The 19,254-nt window shown below is 53.5% G+C and overlaps 1 protein-coding gene across 2 annotated transcripts in view; it reads left to right on the plus strand.

Moving 5' to 3' along the window:
* The window catches only part of ldah (lipid droplet associated hydrolase), a 52,184-nt gene that overhangs the window by 896 nt on the left and 32,034 nt on the right, over positions 1 to 19,254 (plus strand). For both annotated transcript variants that reach the window (XM_023834738.2, XM_023834739.2), the window contains exon 2: positions 1,368 to 1,535. In XM_023834738.2, the coding sequence (XP_023690506.1) occupies positions 1,370 to 1,535 (166 nt within the window). In that variant the 5' untranslated portion in view covers positions 1,368 to 1,369. The remainder of the gene's footprint in view (positions 1 to 1,367; positions 1,536 to 19,254) is intronic.

Consider the following 19,254-nt stretch of genomic DNA (forward strand, 5'->3'; position numbering starts at 1 on the left):
AAAAGTTTTGGTAACTTGTCTACTTATCACTGCACCTTAACCAGAACAACCCGATTTTGACTTTATCCTGACTCATCGCCACATCTTGGTTCGGTAAAATCTGTAAGGCTTATGAGCATTATAGAGTGAACATTGTAATACCTGCTTAACACCCCCACAATAATCTCCGTGTTGAAATGAAGGCCTGTCATTGGTATGGACATGGGGGGTGTGACCTGCGCTAAGGCTCCCATGATTAAACTCCTTCCCTGAGTTTCTCAGTGGGGGGAGAGTCATCAGTTTAGCTTTTGTGGCATTGCAGGGTCCTAACCCACTTCAATAAAAGCCCCTGTTTTATCGTTTCGAGGAAACCCTGTCACACGTAAAGCTTTTATTACGGCCGCACTCTGGGAACGGATGTGTGGAGCCGCACTGCAGCTTTTATTGCCCCCAGATTCACTGCGTGCCCCCTGCTGAAGATTAAAATCCATGTCCTTCGCTGCAGTACCCCTCAGGCACGGCCCGGGCTCGGGGGGGCCGTCTGTGGGCAGCGCAGTCCCTGGTCGCATCGCTCTGCATTTCCGCCGTGCCGCTATTCATCGGCAGGAGAGAGGCTGATGCCCCCCCTCCCCCCACCCCCGGGCTAATGGAGAAAGACGCCCCCCCACTGTGAACTGCATTCTTCTGGGTCACAATAATATGCCCAGCAGGTCTGGCCCATTGTCAGGCTGTATTAAAGCCTTCCATCCCCCCCCCCCCCTTTTGGTTACCGGTGGCTTTTCTGAAGTTAACATCCTCTCCGAAAGGAATTCTCCAAGGCTGACCTTTAAAACGCCTTTTTTTTTAGCTGGGCACGTGAAGAGCCACTGCTATTGTGCGCTTTTTCATTTTCAGCGTGCTGCCCTCATATTGCCCCCCCCCAGCCGCCTGTCACTGCCTACCAGCCTTTAATGTTGAGTTTCTCTCTGCTTGACCCTCCCTCACCCCCAGTTACTGAGCTGAATGTGAGTCCATTACGAGGTGTAGATGTGGTTCTGGTGCTGGAAGTGTCTAGGAAATACTGTGATAGGGCTGGTTCCAGGTGCTGGGCCCTGCTGGCTTATCCTGAGGCTGGGACTTAATCCTGGCCTTGAACTCCGCATCCTTCTTTGATTCCTGAGGCTCTTATGTTGATCATAATTAATGTTCTAATGCAGAAAGAGCCCCTAAGTGATGCCCCAGCCAAGGGGAGCCTCTGGCCCTCAGTGCTGTCAATGGTGGAGGACCAGACCTTTCCTTGCGTGATGAGCTCCAGACACCATGGTCCCACGGAACTGGTCCGGGCCCTGAGCGGGCCTTGCGCATCGTGTGACCCTCATCGTGTGCTGGGGTGTCTGTGTTTTCTGCAGGGATGGGGTCCCTGGGTGAAGATGGAGGGGGGCAGGTGTGCGACGGGGTCTTGGAACACCTGTACTGCTGTGGGGCTGCTACGGAGGTGCTCAAGTTTGGGCAGAGAGAGCTGGGTCCCCCTGGAGGGCGACGCGGCAGCCCCCCGCTGCTCTTCCTCATCATTCCAGGTAGGCTGTCCCCCCTCCCTGTCATGTGACCGTCGCTGTGCTGCTGAGCCTGACCAAGTCAAGGGTCCATCCAAGGGTAATGTCTTACTTAGATATGTGGGCCACCTAAGGGGAGAGCATTTGAACCCGAGACTCAAAGGAGCCTCGAACTGGACATCATCTGCATGCGGTAAAGACAACCAGGCTGCATTTTAACTGGCTGTCTCGGTTAAGATGAGGTCTCCAGCAATACGTGCCTCGTCTAATCGCGTCATCCGCTCAGTCTGGGTCCCGCCAGGACGGGTTTCTGAGATGCAGCATGGCCTTCGCACATCGCTTTGTTTCATTGCTTAGCAACGAGAAACCCAAGTGCGGCAGGTCCTCGGGGCGCCGGGCCGCAGGTGGAACGGGAGCGACACCGTACGCCTGTGAGTACGGAACCCTCCAGGGCTCCCCCAGCTCCCTGATGAACAGAGGGGTTGAACAGGGGTTTGCCTTGATCTTATGGAAAAATCGAACTGACCTTAAACAGATGGTGGAAAGTCGTCTGATCACGCAGGCCCTTCAGCCAGGAAAACGAGGAGTAAGTTCTTTGAGTGATCAGATCGTAACGGGTCTTGGTGGTTCTTTACACTTATATTTACCGCTGTCCACTTGGGATCTGATCACCCAGATTTATTTTAAAACCAAGCATATACAGGGGTAAAAATGTAATGGTCAGAATGGTTTTTAATTTAGCACAGATCTTTCATATCTATAAGGAACCACACAATGGCTACATTAGCTCACCCTGTGGTTTTTGCTTTTGTTTTACAGTATAGTGTTACTTTATTAATCCTCGTGGGGAAATTACTTTGGCCCATTTACTTTGCCCCATCCTGCTCTTCATAAAAGCGAGAGCAAGCTTGGGGGAGTCACAGTAAAGGGGCGGCCTCCTTGCGGTGCCCAGAGAGCTGGGGGTTATGGGCCAAATCTGCTGAGGTCAGGATATTGTTAAAAAAATATCTCACATATTTCTTAGCCACATGAAACGTTCTAGACAAGACATTATGTAAAGATTTAGTTTTGTTATTATGATCACCTTAAAGATGACTCAGAGGAAGAGAAGAAAACTTAACTGGCCAAACACATAAATCTATCACGCCCAACCAGTACTGTAGGGGGCGCCACTGATGGTGGATCGAGCCAGGTGTGTAAGATCTTGACACCACCTGGATTGGCAGATTTATTCAGTGGGTGCTTGTCGTGGACAGCACCCACTCCTTGAAGACTGGTGTATCTTCTCTCTCTCTTTTTTAAGTGACGAGGTCTTAAGTAATTAAATGTTAATTGCAAAAACATGTCTCCATTTCCCTTCTTCCATTCTAACGGCTAGCTTAGAGGAGCTGAGCTCTCTGGGATGGTCCTCCGCTGTAATTCTCCCATTGCTCCTCCTTGGTGTGATTTATTCCCCTTCATCTTGGCATGCTTACACTGTTGAAGTAACGCATTGCTCTTGGCTCGGACTGGCAGTGCAGCCCCACGATCACGCTGTAAACCCGTAACCTGGGAGCTGGCCATGCTGCGTGCCTCATGACATCATGTTCAGCGTTGCTCTGCGCTAAACCTCCCCTGTCAGGTTCCATGGAGGTGAATCAGCCGTGCCGCAATGCACACTCCCGCAGCTCCTCTCCGGGGCATTGTCCCAACTTCAGTTTTGTGTCAACATAGATGGGGAAAAATATCAGTGTAATTGCACTTTGCCAACAGTAGATGTCATTGTGGTTAATGGTCTGTACCACTTTGACTTCCAGTTAAAGGAAATCTATGCTACAGCTGTCCCCACGGGCCCCTGCTGGCCCCTCACTGAGCCTCTTTGGAGGCAACGGGTTGGTGCAGGAGGAGGTGGCAGTGGTGCAGGATGAGGATGTGGTGGTGGTACGGGAGAAGGCAGTGGTGCGGGATGAGGATGTGGTGGTGGTACGGGAGAAGGCAGTGGTGCGGGATGAGGATGTGGTGGTGGTACGGGAGAAGGCAGTGGTGCGGGATGAGGATGTGGTGGTGGTACGGGAGAAGGCAGTGGTGCGGGATGAGGATGTGGTGGTGGTACAGGAGGAGGCAGTGGTGCGGGATGAGGATGTGGTGGTGGTACGGGAGGAGGCGGTGGTGCGGGATGAGGATGTGGTGGTGGTACGGGAGAAGGCAGTGGTGTGGGATGAGGATGTGGTGGTGGTACGGGATGAGACAGGGGTGCGGGATGAGGATGTGGTGGTGGTACGGGAGAAGGCAGTGGTGCGGGATGAGGATGTGGTGGTGGTACGGGAGAAGGCAGTGGTGCGGGATGAGGATGTGGTGGTGGTACGGGATGAGACAGGGGTGCGGGATGAGGATGTGGTGGTGGTGCGGGAGAAGGCAGTGGTGCGGGATGAGGATGTGGTGGTGGTGCGGGAGAAGGCAGTGGTGCGGGATGAGGATGTGGTGGTGGTACGGGAGGAGGCAGTGGTGCGGGATGAGGATGTGGTGGTGGTACGGGAGAAGGCAGTGGTGCGGGATGATGATGTGGTGGTGGTGCGGGATGAGGATGTGGTGGTGGTACGGGAGAAGGCAGTGGTGCGGGATGAGGATGTGGTGGTGGTACGGGATGAGACAGTGGTGCGGGATGAGGATGTGGTGGTGGTACGGGAGGAGGCAGTGGTGCGGGATGAGGATGTGGTGGTGGTACGGGAGAAGGCAGTGGTGCGGGATGATGATGTGGTGGTGGTGCGGGATGAGGATGTGGTGGTGGTACGGGAGAAGGCAGTGGTGCGGGATGAGGATGTGGTGGTGGTACGGGATGAGACAGTGGTGCGGGATGAGGATGTGGTGGTGGTACGGGATGAGACAGGGGTGCGGGATGAGGATGTGGTGGTGGTACGGGAGGAGGCAGTGGTGCGGGATGAGGATGTGGTGGTGGTACGGGAGGAGGCAGTGGTGCGGGATGAGGATGTGGTGGTGGTACGGGAGGAGGCAGTGGTGCGGGATGAGGATGTGGTGGTGGTACGGGAGAAGGCAGTGGTGCGGGATGAGGATGTGGTGGTGGTACGGGAGAAGGCAGTGGTGCGGGATGAGGATGTGGTGGTGGTTCGGGAGAAGGCAGTGGTGCGGGATGAGGAGTACATGCCTGATCAAGCGGCGGTGTGGGAAGAGGAGGAGGCGGTGAAGGAGGTGGCGCTGTGGGAGGCGGCAATGCGGGATGAGGCTGTGCCGATGCAGAAGAAGCCTGCAGTGCAGGAGGCGATGTTACGGGATGAGGCTGTGCTGGTGCGGGAGAAGGAGGGAGTGTGAGAGCGGCAGTGCAGGAGGAGGAGGATGTGCCTGATGAGGAGGCAGTGTTATGGGAGGAAGCAGCGGCAGTGGTGTGGGAGGCAGCGGCAGCAGTGTTACAGAAGGAGGCGGCGGTGCTGTGGGAGGCAGTAGTGCAGGATGAGGCCATGCTGGTTCAGATGGAGGAGGAGGACGTGCCTGATGAGGAGGTGGTGGCGATGTGGGATGAGGTGGCGCTCCTGTGGGAGGAGGAGGAGAAGGAGGATGTGCTTAATGAAGTTGTTCTTTGTCAGTTGGGAGTGACTGGGCTGCCCATCACCTGTCAGCACTTCACACAGTGCGGAGTAACAAAATATCCCTGTTTACTTTCCAGAAACGCAATTGCTGGCGTGGCTGCGGGCAGCGTGCGCCTCTGCTGGCTGTAAATCGCAGCCAAAGTAGCAGGAGTCCGCTGGCGATTCCCTGGGAGCGAGGTGGCCGCCGGCTGTAAATTCAGCTGCTCGGAGAGATTTACTCTTTGAAATGAAAAAAGACAAACACAGGCCTCCTTCATGAATGTTTTTGGTTACTTGTGAGGGAGATGCAGAGGCTGGTTATTACTCATCCGAGGAGCTGCCATTTAACAGTTAATGAAAGCAGAAAGGCTGTCTCTGTCATCCTGTCATCGGAAAGCCCTCAGCATCGCGCCAGATCGGCCTGGTAATGGAACAGGCGACCCGCGATTACGCCTTGGAGAGTACTGCACATTACCGCCGGCCCGAGAGTCACTGTCAGCGCCGGGCAGTAAATAGGGCCGCCTTTGTCACTGGTGGGGCCATCCTCACCCCAGAGCCCTGTGTATTTCTGTAAGTGGAGTTATTACACAGATTATTATTTTTAAAGAGTGTTGCTTCTGCTTTTTCATGCCGCGTGATTCATCTGGGCACATGATTGCTAAATGGAGCTGCTGAGTTTCGCTGTAAATGTACCAGTGTTTTTGTTTTAGTAAAAGAGCGACCGCAGTGAGCGATGTTTTCTGGAACACCTGGCTGTGATGTCATGGCGGGCGGCATGGCACCGACCTTTGGCGCCTGGCCCAAAGCTGACGAGCAAGGCGTAGCAGTGATATGGCGTGTGTGAGCGGAGCGGCGCGATCGTCCTCGCCCTTTGGGACATCTTTGACTCTGAATGTCACTAAGCGCCAGCTGAAAGGGCCGCTTTGTTGGCAGCTTGTGCTGTTATTGCATGTCTGGCCTTTTGTGGCTCCAGGACCGGGGTGGCTCTGAAGGTTCCCGCTGTTTAATTACACCTGCGGCCCTGGGGGGTCTCTGTCTATACTGTACCCCCCCCCCCCCCATAGGGGAGCAGTGGTGGTCTTGGTTGTGCTGTCAGTTAAGGATTTGGTGGATCCCTTAAAGGGGCTTTTTGTGCAGCATGCTTGCTGCTTACACTCTCTTACGCTCTCTCTCACGCTCTCTCTCACTCTCTCTTACGCTCTCTCTCTCTCTCACGCTCTCTCTCACTCTCTCTCTCACTCTCTCTTACGCTCTCTCTCTTACTCTCTCACTCTCTCTTATGCTCTCTCATTCTCTCTTATGCTTTTATTCTCTTACGTTCTCTCACACTCATGCTCTCTTATTCTCTTACGTTCTCTCACACTCATGCTCTCTTATTCTCTTACGCTCTCTTATTCTCTTTTACACTCACTCTCTTACTCTCTCTCACACTCTAATTCTCTGTTATGTCTTCTTATGCAATCTCATGCTTCCTCCCACTCTCTTATTATGTCTTACCCTTTCTCACACTCTCTTACTCTCTTTGGCGCTTTTGTACTCTCTCTTATTCTCTCTCATGCTCTGTCATTCTCTCTCGTGCTCTCACTCTCTCTTATGCTGTCTTACTCTCTTGTTTTCTCTGATGCTCACGTATTCTCTCTTACTCTGCACTCTCTCTTATTCTCTATGACACTGTCTGATGCTCTCATACTCTCTCTTATGCTCTCTTACTCTCTCTCACACTCTCTTACTCTCTCTCACACACTCTAACTCTCTCTCACTCTCTTACTCTCTGTTATTCTCTCTGACACTCTCATACTCTCTTGTGCTCTTGTACTCTCCCTTATGCTCTCATACTCTCTCTTATGCTCTCTTACTCTCTCTCACACACTCTAACTCTCTCTCACTCTCTTACTCTCTGTTATTCTCTCTGACACTCTCATACTCTCTCTTGTGCTCCTGTTCTCTCACTCACACTCTCTTATTCTTTCTCACACTCTCTTACTCTCTTTTATTCTCTCTTACACTTTGACGCTCTCATACTCTCTCTTATACTCTCGTACTCTCTCTGACACTCTTATTCTCTCTCGTTCTCTTTCTGACACTCTCTTAACCTCTCTAAGACTCTCATAGTCTCTTTGACACTCACACACTCTTACACTCTCTCTCAAACGCTCTCTCAACCTCTCTCACGTCTCAGAGATGTGCTTCGCCAGGCCTCATTGGATCAAGGTGGTTCTGTCAGTGTGTTTTTGGTCAGGTTCCCTAAGTCGCATGTAACCCCTCCCTTCTGGCTCTGGCCACTTCGGAGTCGGTCCCCAGCCCTTGATGGTCTTCTTGCCCCAGCTTCCAGCAACAGGTTGGTGATGCCAGTGGCTGCCTGCGTCCGACCTCACATCCTGACCATCCCAGCTGATGTTCTCTGGAGGTCTTTCGCGAGAGGGCTTCCTCACTGTAAGAATTTGACTCCCAGATAGGTTTAATATGGCGACTTTTTTGACCATTGAAATGGAGGCAGAGGAAGCTCTGCTCAGCGACATCAGATAAAAGGAGCAGCTGATTATTAAAACCAGAAAGATGTGGGATCTGTACGGGCAGATCTGAAGCAGCTGGTTCTGATTTGCAACAACCTGCTGTTAATCCCCAAGCCCGGTGTCCGGCCCGACCCGGTTGCCCAGCTGCGCGCCATCGCCCCGAGAACGCCTATCTACAAAGCCCCCCCACCCCATCTCCTACTCTTGCAAAACATATCCATATTTTTCCGGCGGACCGGAGGGAGCTGTCGTTTTATTAATCAGTTGTGCTGTCCTGAGATTTACGTCTTTAATAACAACTGGAAATAATGCCGGCCTTTTTTATTTTCATTTTTTTCTAAAAATCCCTGTTTTAAACAGCACGCTATGCAGTTGCCAGCCCCGGAAGCCCCATGGCTCTGCTCCGTCCAATCGGTGCTTCCCGGTGCATGCGGCGCAGATCTGCTCCTCTGTCAACCGGAATGAAGGACACGGTGGCAGTGGGAAGAGTGACATGGTGAAAGGAGGCTGGGCTGTTTGTGGGACAGGGCCCTGAAACGCCATGGGTGGGGGGTGTTCTGAGGGTCCGTGGGGTGGCGGCACATGGGCTTCGGACAGCCTGCTATATGCCCTGAAGGCCGGGAAGATGAGGTTCAACCCGAAAATTGGGCCCATTTCTCAAAGATCGGTCTGTGAGTGACCTTCGTGAACATGCCGCTCGCAACCGAATGAAACCCTCACTGCTGATGTGCGGCAGGAATGCAGAGCTGCCGTTTTAGGCCCTCGGCCGGCGTTTCTTCATTACATCGCGCGTCGCCGTGGAGACCCCTCTCCCGGAGCAGTACTTTCCGTTGGTGGCGTTCACCGCATTTGATCACCGTGTTGGTCCCAAATTAGGCCAAATTAAAGTCCCAGGAAGTCCGGCTCGTATCAAAGTGCTAATCGCTGTACCCATCCTCGTGCGGGAAGCAGTCGTTTTGCATTTGGGGAGTTAATGCAAAGCAGAAGCCGCTAATAGCTTTGGCCCCTGTAATTTTTGATTAGCAGGTGGATAGAGCATCAGATTCGATCTGCTCGCCGGCTCTGCTTCTTTCATTTTTTTTTTCCTTTTAGCATTTCTTGGATGCCAGGTGTAATGATTTCAGAATGTGACCCGTAGGCATTTTGGATGTGGTTCTGCTTCAGCTTCGCCAGGACACAGAGCATATTCACTGCTGATTTTCTCATGCAGGGAGGCGGGGAGCGACGTGTACGGGATGGCGGGGTGACGGAGGGGGATTCGGGGAGCGACGTGTGGGGCAGGTCTGGCATGGGAATCTGAGCTTCGGGGTTTGCTTTAAGCTCATTAACTCTTCTTTGTTTTTTAAATTATATATATGTATGTCTTTCCCCAGAGAATCGGAGGTGTGGCTGGCTGTGTGTCTGATCTGTCTGATTGAATGAGCACCGCCTTTGTCTGCAGTGGCATGCAGAGCAGCACTGGGGTGTCGCGGCCTCCGTCAGGCCAGGGGTCCGTCCTCGTTAACGCCATTTTAATTAAGCGCGGGGCTCCGCTCTGTGTGGCCGCGGCCCACGTCACTGGCTTTATCGCTAATAAATCGCTGGCCGGCACTGTGGTAGTGGGGGGGGGGGGCTTCAGAGGTATTGGTCCTGCCCCCTTTGTCAGCACGGCTGCCAAAGTCAATAAAGCGCCCCGAATCGCTCCCCCCGCCCCCCGAGATTGGCAGCCCTTTTCGCGGCTCTGGCTCTGAGACGAGCGCGATTTTGATTACTCCCCTTATTGCACTCAGCGGAAAACGCCAGGCACAGCTGGCCCCTGTCTGCCGCTTAATTCGAAATGGCTGCAGCTCCTCTGGAATCTGTGGCCGTGCCTCTTCCCCTTTTCTTTTCTTTTCCTTTCTTTTCTTTTTTTCCCCACTTCGCTTTTTCTTCGCTGTGACAAATCCTCAGATGGAGAGAAAATATGCAGCGGCGAGCTGCGAATCCCGGGGGAAGCTGGCACAGAGTTGCCGGTGGCACAGAGTTGCCGGTGGCACAGAGTTGCCGGTGGCACAGAGTTGCCGGCATCCGTATGCGAGGGGCAGAAGGGCTGCGGGGCTTCGCCTGTGTGCCGTTCGGACTCTGGGGTGGCTGCTTCGTGTCCCTTTATGCTGCCCTCCCCCCGGCACACACACCATTTGAAAGTCATATCGTATTTGTGGTCTTTCCTGTTTTGGCCGGTGATTGCTATGTTGCACTGAGATTGATCTCAGAATCAGAACCAGAATCTGAATCTGAATCCATTTATGCTCTAAGGACAAGGCGTTTGTTTTGGTGCATGACGTGAACCAGCACGTAATTACAACAAAAAGTACAATAAGAAATAAATACAATAAAAATAGAAATATAAGTGTACAAATAATTAAAAAAACATTTTTTAGTGCAATCAGCAATCCTTACAGCTGAACTGCTGGCACTGATGCTGGCCAGCAGGGGGCAGACTGCCCCATGTAGGCGACGCAGCAAAGTTGTGTGCCTGTGACTGTTAGCCGTCTCCTCCCTTCTTTAAATAAACGCCCTGGGGGGGCTGCCCTGATTAAGCGCACCGGCCTGCTGTGGCTTCCTGTCCACCGACCCCGCAGCCCCCCTGTGCTGCAGGTGTACGGAGAGCCTGTCTCCTCCAATCAGCTGCAGTCTCCGTCTACCTTCCAGGTGCTTCCACTTCGCACCCGTGCCCCCGGGCAGAGCTGATCTCCCCAAACCGCTGCTTCCAGTAACACGGGTCCGGGGGGGGCCAGGCTGCTCGTTTTCACCCCTGACCTGCTCATGTCGCGTGATCGCGGAGCTCTTCCCTCCGGCTGACCAGCCATAAACCCTTTGTAGCATCCTGACCATGCCCCGCCCTGGCCACGCCTCCACCTACCTGGCCACGCCTCCACCTGCCTGGCCACGCCCTCTGTTGAATGTGCTGGCGTTCCCGGCTTCTCCGCCAGTCCACTGCCACCACATACTTAGCCGACAGTGATGAGTGACCCCCATTAAGGAAATGGGTTCATCTTTATCTTGAAAAAACACACATTAGGACGTGCAGCTTCAGCAGATGGCTGCGCACCCCCACGCCCCCCCACGCCCCCTCACTCTCCGAGCCGTGCGTGCCGGGCCCTGGAACCATAAGCGGCCTGCCGATAAGTGATGGGGGGGCCTCTCCTCTCTTGGCTCAGCCCCCCCCCATGGAGTTGTCCTCCGGGGGGTCTGTCAGTATTCCGGCCGGCTGACTGGCCAAGATCCGTCCGTTTTTTCCCTCAGTGTGTATAATGGGGTGCCTCCCTCCCTCTCTGTCTCTCTCTCTGTCTTCCTCCCTCTCTCTGAAGGAGGGATGACTTTAGCCTTTACCTCTCTGTCCCAGAGAAAAACACCCTGTCTGCCAGTCCTGGGGGGTAGGGGGGGCGTGGGAAAGGGATTGTGTGTCTGTACGTCTGTCTGCGTTTCTGTGTTTGTGTGTATGTGTGTGCGTGTGTGTCAGAGTTTGTCTGCCTGTGTGTGTCTGTCTCAGTTTGTGTGTGTGTCTCTGTGTGTCTGTGCGTCTGTCTGTCAGTCAGTGTGTGTGTGTGTGTCTGTCTGTCGGTCAGTGTGTCTCTGTTTGTCTGTCAGTGCGCGTGTATGTGTCTGTCTGTCGGTGTGTCTGACTGTCGGTGTCTGTCTGTCTGTCGGTGTGTGTGTGTGTGTGTCTGTCTGTCGGTGTGTGTGTGTATGTGTCTGTCTGTCGGTGTGTGTGTGTGTGTCTGTCGGTGTGTGTGTATGTGTCTGTCTGTCGGTGTGTCTGACTGTCGGTGTCTGTCTGTCTGTCTGTCTGTCGGTGTGTGTGTGTCTGTCTGTCGGTGTGTGTGTGTGTGTGTGTGTGTCTGTCTGTCGGTGTGTGTGTGTGTGTCTGTCTGTCGGTGTGTGTATGTGTCTGTCTGTCGGTGTGTCTGACTGTCGGTGTGTGTGTGTGTGTGTGTGTGTGTGTGTGTGTGTGTCTGTCTATCGGACACATTCGCCCCCCTCCCCTCCCCGTCACGCTTTTAGAGTGTCCACGCTGGTGTTGCCAGCTGGAGCATACGTGGTGGGTCCTGCTCTGTCTCTGGCTGATGACGTCATATGTGGCGGCCGAGTGTGAACCTGCTGCGGTTTGTTGGCTGACTGGTGGGAACGTGCTGGTACCTGAGCCACAGGTCACGGGTTCAAATCCTGGGAGGGAGAGGTTTATACCGCCAGAGTATCTCTAGCTGTTTGAATGTCACCTGACAGGTGTTAAGCGCTCCTTGTTTGACATTCTCCTTCTTGGTCAGCAGGGATTTGTGTCCTCAGCTTCTGCGCTGTGTCTGGCGAATGTCCGGGCAGGGAGTGGGAGTGGAATTTGGTCAGTGTGCTGATCGGCCATCGAGGTGTTTTTGCCATGGCTGGGGGGGTCGCTTAGCCGCACCCTCTGGGGGGGGGGTGTGTGTATTGCCGACAACAGGCTTTTGCTGGACTACATCACCTTAAATGCAACAGTTTGTTTTCTCAGGCTGTTACCTGGAGAGAGTCAGCCTCTTGGCTGATACCCCTGACTTCTCCGCTGCGCGTGTGTCCGCGAGATCTTCAAAAAACATGTTTCAGTATAATGTGGTGACTGTGACGATGATACAGGGTTTTTCAGCTTGCTCTCCCCTATCTGTGTGTGTGTGCGTTGGCGGGGCAGGGAGTCTGTCTGTCTCTATCCCTCCTTGAGTCTCTGTGTCTCATTTTCAATGTGTCTCTGTCTCTCATCTCTGTGTTTCTGTGTGTCTCTGTGTGTCTATTTGTATCTCTGTTTCTGTGTGTCTCCGTCTATCTCAGTGTCTCTGTCTCTCATCTCTGTGTTTCTGTGTGTCTCTGTGTCTCTCTGTGTCTCTGTCTCACATCTCTTTCTCTCTGTGAGTCTCTGTGTCTTTGTGTCTCTATTCGTATCCCCGTGTACTCATTCTTGTATATGGCGCTCTGACTGTGTGTCTTTTCATGTGTTCTGCATGTGTGTGTGTGTTTACCGGGTGCGCATGCACAGACCCGGCTGTCCGGCCTGCACCTGCAGAGCTACGTCAGCGTGGCGCGCAGCTCTGGGCCGTCACAGGTCACAGCCACCGGGGACGCCGTCCTGCCCGAGTTCCTGTTGGGCTGCCGCAAATTTATGGATTCTGGGAACGGCTGCAGCCCCCTGTCTCCTGCTTCTCCTGCGCCTCCTCTCTTATGCCGCACATCTCACAGAGTCGATTTTCTTTGAAGGGATTCAACAACTGGGGGTTTGGTGGTTCCGGATTCCGTAGAGTGTATGTGTTCTGCATTCCCACGTGGGTCTGCTCCTTTTGGGAACTCTCCGGCTCTTCCTGTCCACATCCCGGCCCTGGAAATCGGGGGTGGGTCATTCCACGCAGAAAGACCATGTCAGGTGACACCTTAGCACCCACATTCAACGCCCCCACCCCCTCCCCTCAGATGCCGTTCTTTCCTTGTTCCCGTGGTGTGTCGTTTGCGCTTGTTTATGGTCACCGTGACAGAAGGGGACTTTCTCCAATATTGAATTTGCAGTTGAAAATTCCCCCATTTACAGTGCAAGGTGAATACATTAGTCTCTCTTATCTGGCTTGACAGGAACACCAAGAGCACACGTTCGTCTGCAGGAGGATTTTGGAGAGTCAAGGCGGCACTCTGGGAGAGTGTCTGTTATCATTAGCGGCCCTTAAATGAGGACGCCCTCGCCTCTACACCGTGAGCACGCTTAATTGGACGCCTGGGAATTTCTGTTGGGAGGGAAATACAAAGAAAACAGTGAAGCGAGGCTGAAATCAGAGCCTGCGGCTCCTCGCTTACGTGAAGCCAGGGCGGGATCGGGAATCGCCGGAGCGCTCTGCCCAGGAATCCGGCCGACATTCCGCGTTTCCGACAGGCGGACCTGTCTGTCCTTAACTCTGAAGGAGGCGCTGTGTGGGCGTTGGGTTGAGCCCAAGGTCGATGTGAGAGTCTCTGCTGGGTTTGAAGGGGGGGGGGGGGCATCTTCTGGGCTCTGGGTTTCCCCCCAATCCCTGCTAGCCACTATTCCTGCTTCATGCTCATTAAATGGATGATAACTAGTTTACGGAACAGCTAGGTGGTGAACGGTGCTGCGGGGGGGCGCTGACTCCTGGTCCACGTGCCAGGGCCTGGGGGGGTGGGGGGGGGGGCATGCCTAAAGGGCCTGGGGGGAGGCGACCCATCTGATTAACCATCCTCTGCTTTCGTTTGCCCATCATTCCATTCCCTTTCGTTCTTTTTGGAGCGCTTGTTGGAGAGTTAGAATCGGGTTTGTCCCATGTGCTGGGCGCCCCCCCCCGGTAGTTACTCTTTTGCTGGATTTTATCTGATATTAATGCTGTTTCAATGAGAGTTACTGCAGGGAGTGATGGGGAAATGTTGACATGTTCCAGCTTTTTGGGTTTGAGTGGTCCGGAGCAGCAGCCTCCACACGGGGGCTGACATGCCGGCGCTCTGCTGGGTTTGCTGCCGGACATTTAGGTATGAGCATTATGGAATGACCATGAAAAGAGGAGCGACACAGAGAGGTTAAGAGAGAGGCTCTGGCTTTTCTGTTTGCCTGCATTACAGCTCACTGTCTGAACTGGTAGTGTTTGTTTGTTTCTTTCTTTGTTTGTTTTCTTAGTCGGGGGTGAAAGTGTTTGACTTCTGATCTTCATTAATCTGCTTGTTTTTGAATCATAAAAGCCCCTGGGAAAGAGTTGCATTTGCCTCTGCTTCAGTTCATCTCAGAGATGCTGTTGCTCGTTCCTCCTGCAGGTGGTCTGGTGGTAGAGGAGGAGGCGACCGTGGTGCTTCACCTTATAACAAGGTCGCTTAACGAAAGTCTCCTCTGAACGAGGGGGTCCAGCTCCCTGCTGCGCTGGGGAATCTGATAGGCCACTTCTCACCTGTAGGGGGCGTGGTTCCCCCGTGCCAAGAGGCAGTGGAGCGGAGCCCCTGGAGTCTGCTGTGTGAACCAGCGTTTTGCCTCCCCCGGTATTTGATACTTTGACCTGCTGATCTCTTTAAAGACTCTGAAAGTAAACACCTCTTCCCCGGGCTGAATAAAATACCATTAGGACCCAATAATTTGTCTGGGTCAAGCCTGCAGGTTACGCGAGTGTCGTTCCCTCTGTCTGCTAAACAAACATGTCCTGTTTGTCTTTGCAACCACTTCTGTGTACTGGGCCTCCCCCCCCCCCCTCTCTCTTTGCCTCATCCCCCCACCTACCGCGACTGTTAGGGGAACTTCATTCTGATTTGTGTCTCTGGACACAAATGAATGTAATGCTTTTATTTGTTTCACACAATAATCCTCTGCTAATTGTAACATTAGTTACATTTTTTTCATGTCCGCCAACTCACTGTTCCTGCCTGGTGCACTGGCCTGGCCTCTGTGTCCTTCTGTGATCTGGACAGCTCCTGCTGTAATTGCAGGCACACAAGGAGAGTAGATGATGGAGTGAGAAGGAGTGGGAGGAGAGGGGAGGGGAGGACAGATCCAGAACCTCCTGGGAGTCATTTGTGGTGGGCTTTTTAAATTATGTTTATTTTTTTTTAACTAATTGGGTCACTAGTAGGGGAGCAGTTTGTGATTGGCTGATCATACACACCTGTACATTTGGAGCTTCTGGAAGCTTCTTCCTTCTTATTCTTGTACAGTGTCTGTCTGGGTGTCTCTCTCTCTCTCTCTCTTTCAGTTCCTTTATCTATGAATGTCTCTCTCAGTGTCTCTCTCTGAATGTCTCTCTCTCTCTGGGTATCTTTCTGAATGTCTCTCTCAGGTTGTTTCTGTCTCTGAGTGCTTCTCTCTCTGGGTGTTTGTTTTTCTGAATGTCTCTCTGAGTGTCTCTCTCTCTCTCTCTCTCTCTGGGTATCTTTCTGAATGTCTCTCTCGGGCTGTTTCTGTCTCTGGGTGTCTGTTTCTCTGAATGTCTCTCTCTGAGTGTCTCTCTCTCTCTCTGGGTATCTTTCTGAATGTCTCTCTCAGGCTGTTTCTGTCTCTGAGTGCTTCTCTCTCTGGGTGTTTGTTTTTCTGAGTGTCTCTCTCTGAGTGTCTCTCTCTGAGTGTCTCTCTCTCTCTCTGGGTATCTTTCTGAATGTCTCTCTCAGGCTGTTTCTGTCTCTGAGTGCTTCTCTCTCTGGGTGTTTGTTTTTCTGAGTGTCTCTCTCTGAGTGTCTCTCTCTCTCTCTCTGGGTATCTTTCTGAATGTCTCTCTCAGGCTGTTTCTGTCTCTGGGTGTCTGTTTATCTGAATGTCTCTCTCTGAGTGTCTCTCTCTCTGGGTATCTTTCTGAATGTCTCTCTCAGGCTGTTTCTGTCTCTGGGTGTCTGTTTATCTGAATGTCTCTCTCTGAGTGTCTCTCTCTCTCTGGGTATCTTTCTGAATGTCTCTCTCAGGCTGTTTCTGTCTCTGGGTGTCTGTTTATCTGAATGTCTCTCTGAGTGTCTCTCTCTCTCTGGGTATCTTTCTGAATGTCTCTCTCAGGGTGTTTCTGTCTCTGAATGCTTCTCTCTCTGGGTGTTTGTTTTTCTGAATGTCTCTCTCTGAGTGTCTCTCTCTCTCTCTGGGTATCTTTCTGAATGTCTCTCTCAGGGTGTTTCTGTCTCTGAGTGCTTCTCTCTCTGGGTGTCTGTTTTTCTGAATGTCTCTGTCTGTCTCTCTGGGTGTCTCTCTTTTTCTTAGTCTCTCTCTGTCTTGCTCTCCCTGCAGACGTCGCTCTCACTGGGCGTGAGCCTCATGGAATCAGGCCAGTACTTTCTCCACTTGGCCTTTTTTCCATGTGGAACGCACCCAGAATTCAGCCAGGAAGGACAACATCTGTATGCAGAGAGGGCTGCGATACAGGACCGGAGAGGCCAGCCGGATCCGGCCGCGGTCTTAGCGGAGCGGCGTGCCGACCCTTCCGGGAGCATTACAGACGTTTCACGGTTTAATGAGATGTTCGCGGAGGGAAATCCGTTCTCTCCTCAAATGTACAAAACATGCAGAACATAAAGATCGTTCTGGAGAATGCTCTGAAGTGTTCTCCTGTGACTGCGAGCGCTGGGCTGTTTTATGCGGAGATGGTGTAAATCCGATATGCCGCGTGTCCCACAGGAGGGCCCGTTGGCGCGCTGCGAGCTGTTCCATCGCGTCTCCGTGCCCCGCCGCCCTCATCTCTGCTCTCCAAGGCCCTGCGCACTGTCAGTGTGCTCCGGCTAAGTGCCTCTGAAGGTCTCTGCGAATCCCGCGCTTTCCCACACCCCGCCAGTGCTCTGTGTCGGCCTCGTTCTTTCCCACAAGCCTTGCTTCCTCGATAAATGAAGTGTCCTCCTTATCTCCAGAACTCTGCAGCTTCACAGTGACATTTGGAGGAGGTCCAGTCTGGCGTCTGACATCAGGCTGTGCGCCGTGGCCCTTCTCTGAAGAGCTGTGGAAACTTCGCAAAGTGTCTGCCCCCCCCCCCCCATCCCTTGGTATCTCCCTTTCTCATCCCGACTCCTAAGTGCTCGCTTTGCGCTCGACCTGCAGGGGGCATTGGTTAGCATCCGGTCCAGGATAAGACCTCCCCCAACCTGTCACGCTTCCCTGTTTTTTCCTTTTCTCCCAGTGATGTGTGTGTATTAGGAGGGGGGCACCAGTGTGTAGATGGCCAGGGGTCATGGTGAAGTGTGTTTATTGAGGACAGATATTTCAGTTGTCTTTACAAAGGAAAATTAACAGGTTTAACTTCGACCCACCCGGTCTGTGGAGCTGAGTCTTTACTGGGGGGGCTGGCTCCCCTTTTTGGGGGTCCCCTTTCTTCCTATACCACCCCCCCCCCACACACACACGGCCTGGGGCCTGGGAATGCGGGGGGCCTGGGGCTTTCTTGTGGCTCTGGGTACAGAGGTCTCTATTTTGGAATCCCTTTGAGCCACACGGATCCGTCTGGGACAGATTTGGATCCCCATGAATAAAACGCAATAATAATGTACAAATGTGTTTGTTCAGAGGCGAGGGGCCCTCGTGGCCGGGGGGCGCTCTGGATCCTTGAACCCTGTTTGTCGTGGGGCGGGGGTGCGAGTCTGTGTGTTGACTTTTAGCTGTGCTGGGACGGTTTTATTTATCTCCGTCCGTGACTGAGGTAGCTGGTTGACAGATGGGGCATTAATTAGATTAATTAGAACTGACGACCTTCCCAGATGGGCGACTGCTGCTCAGGTGCATTGTGGGAAATGTTACTGTTGTATCCATATTATCTGTCATAACCTTTGAACACAGCCTTCCCGATATGCAACATGGATTCCGACCTACCTGCTCAGAGGCAGGAAATGTCACAGGTGCAACACTTTGTAGTAGATTGAAGAAAATGTAATAAACTTACGAAATTGCATTTATTAATTTTATGCTTTGCCAGATTAGAGTACTCTGTCAAGTAAAGTACATCTCGTGAACTTCAACCTGAAAATCGGCTTTAAATTTCTGTTTCTGTGCGTGACATTCTGCTCCTTGTGTTCTGGATTATTCTTCTGGTGGTGTATCTGTATGGTGTGGGCTTTCCTTTGCCCCGCCCACACCCTGGTCCTCGGTGTTCCAGGTGAAGGAGTGCGTTTATGATGAGCGCACGCTGCTCTGGAGGTTTTCTGAAGCTGCCAGCTCCTGGCCACAGTTCCACGCCCCAGGAAATTAAACACCAGAAAGGTTATTTCATTACGTAAGACCACATTGGAAATGACTGAATTTCAGTGGATTTGCACTGATGCTGAAGCAGAAATCTAAAATAATCTTCCCTTGGTTCACCATAAGACTCTCTTTTTTAATTATATGTCCTTTGGGGTGGCTGTCTGTTACAATATTAACATTCTGGAATTCCTTCTGTCTTTTGAGCCAGAGAAAATTAGAATGAAATGCTGACCATTTGCAGTTTCGCTTCATCACTGTGGAAATGAGCAGATCTGTGCCTCTGTGTTTAATTTAATGGAGCTTTTAGCCTGGAGAGAAATAAGAGAGCAGATGAGACTGAAACAGGGAGGTGTGCCCGCACAGATGGGGCCAGGGGGCGGGGCGTGCCCGCGCAGACGGGGCCAGGGGGCGGGGCGTGCCCGCGCAGATGGGGCCAGGGGGCGGGGCGTGCCCACGCAGTCGGGGCCAGGGGGCGAGGCGTGCCCGCACAGACGGGGCCAGGGGGCGGGGCGTGCCGGCGCAGTCGGGGCCAGGGGGCGGGGCGTGCCCGCGCAGACGGGGCCAGGGGGCGGCGCGTGCCCGCGCAGACGGGGCCAGGGGGCGGCGCGTGCCCGCGCAGACGGGGCCAGGGGGCGGGGCGTGCCCGCGCAGACGGGGCCAGGGGGCGGGGCGTGCCCACGCAGTCGGGGCCAGGGGGCGAGGCGTGCCCGCACAGACGGGGCCAGGGGGCGGGGCGTGCCGGCGCAGTTGGGGCCAGGGGGCGGGGCGTGCCCGCGCAGACGGGGCCAGGGGGCGGCGCGTGCCCGCGCAGACGGGGCCAGGGGGCGGGGCGTGCCCGCGCAGACGGGGCCAGGGGGCGGGGCGTGCCTTCGCAGACGGGGCCAGGGGGCGGCGCGTACCCGCGCAGACGGGGCCAGTGGCACACTCCTTGAGCCGAAATTCGGTGGAACTGTGTGCTTCAAGCCCCCCCCCAGAATGAATCTCCATTCTTCCCTGTTGCCCTCCCCACTATGTCA

The sequence above is a fragment of the Paramormyrops kingsleyae genome, chromosome 14 (assembly GCF_048594095.1).
Source record: "Paramormyrops kingsleyae isolate MSU_618 chromosome 14, PKINGS_0.4, whole genome shotgun sequence".
Classification (NCBI taxonomy): Eukaryota; Metazoa; Chordata; class Actinopteri; order Osteoglossiformes; family Mormyridae; genus Paramormyrops; species Paramormyrops kingsleyae.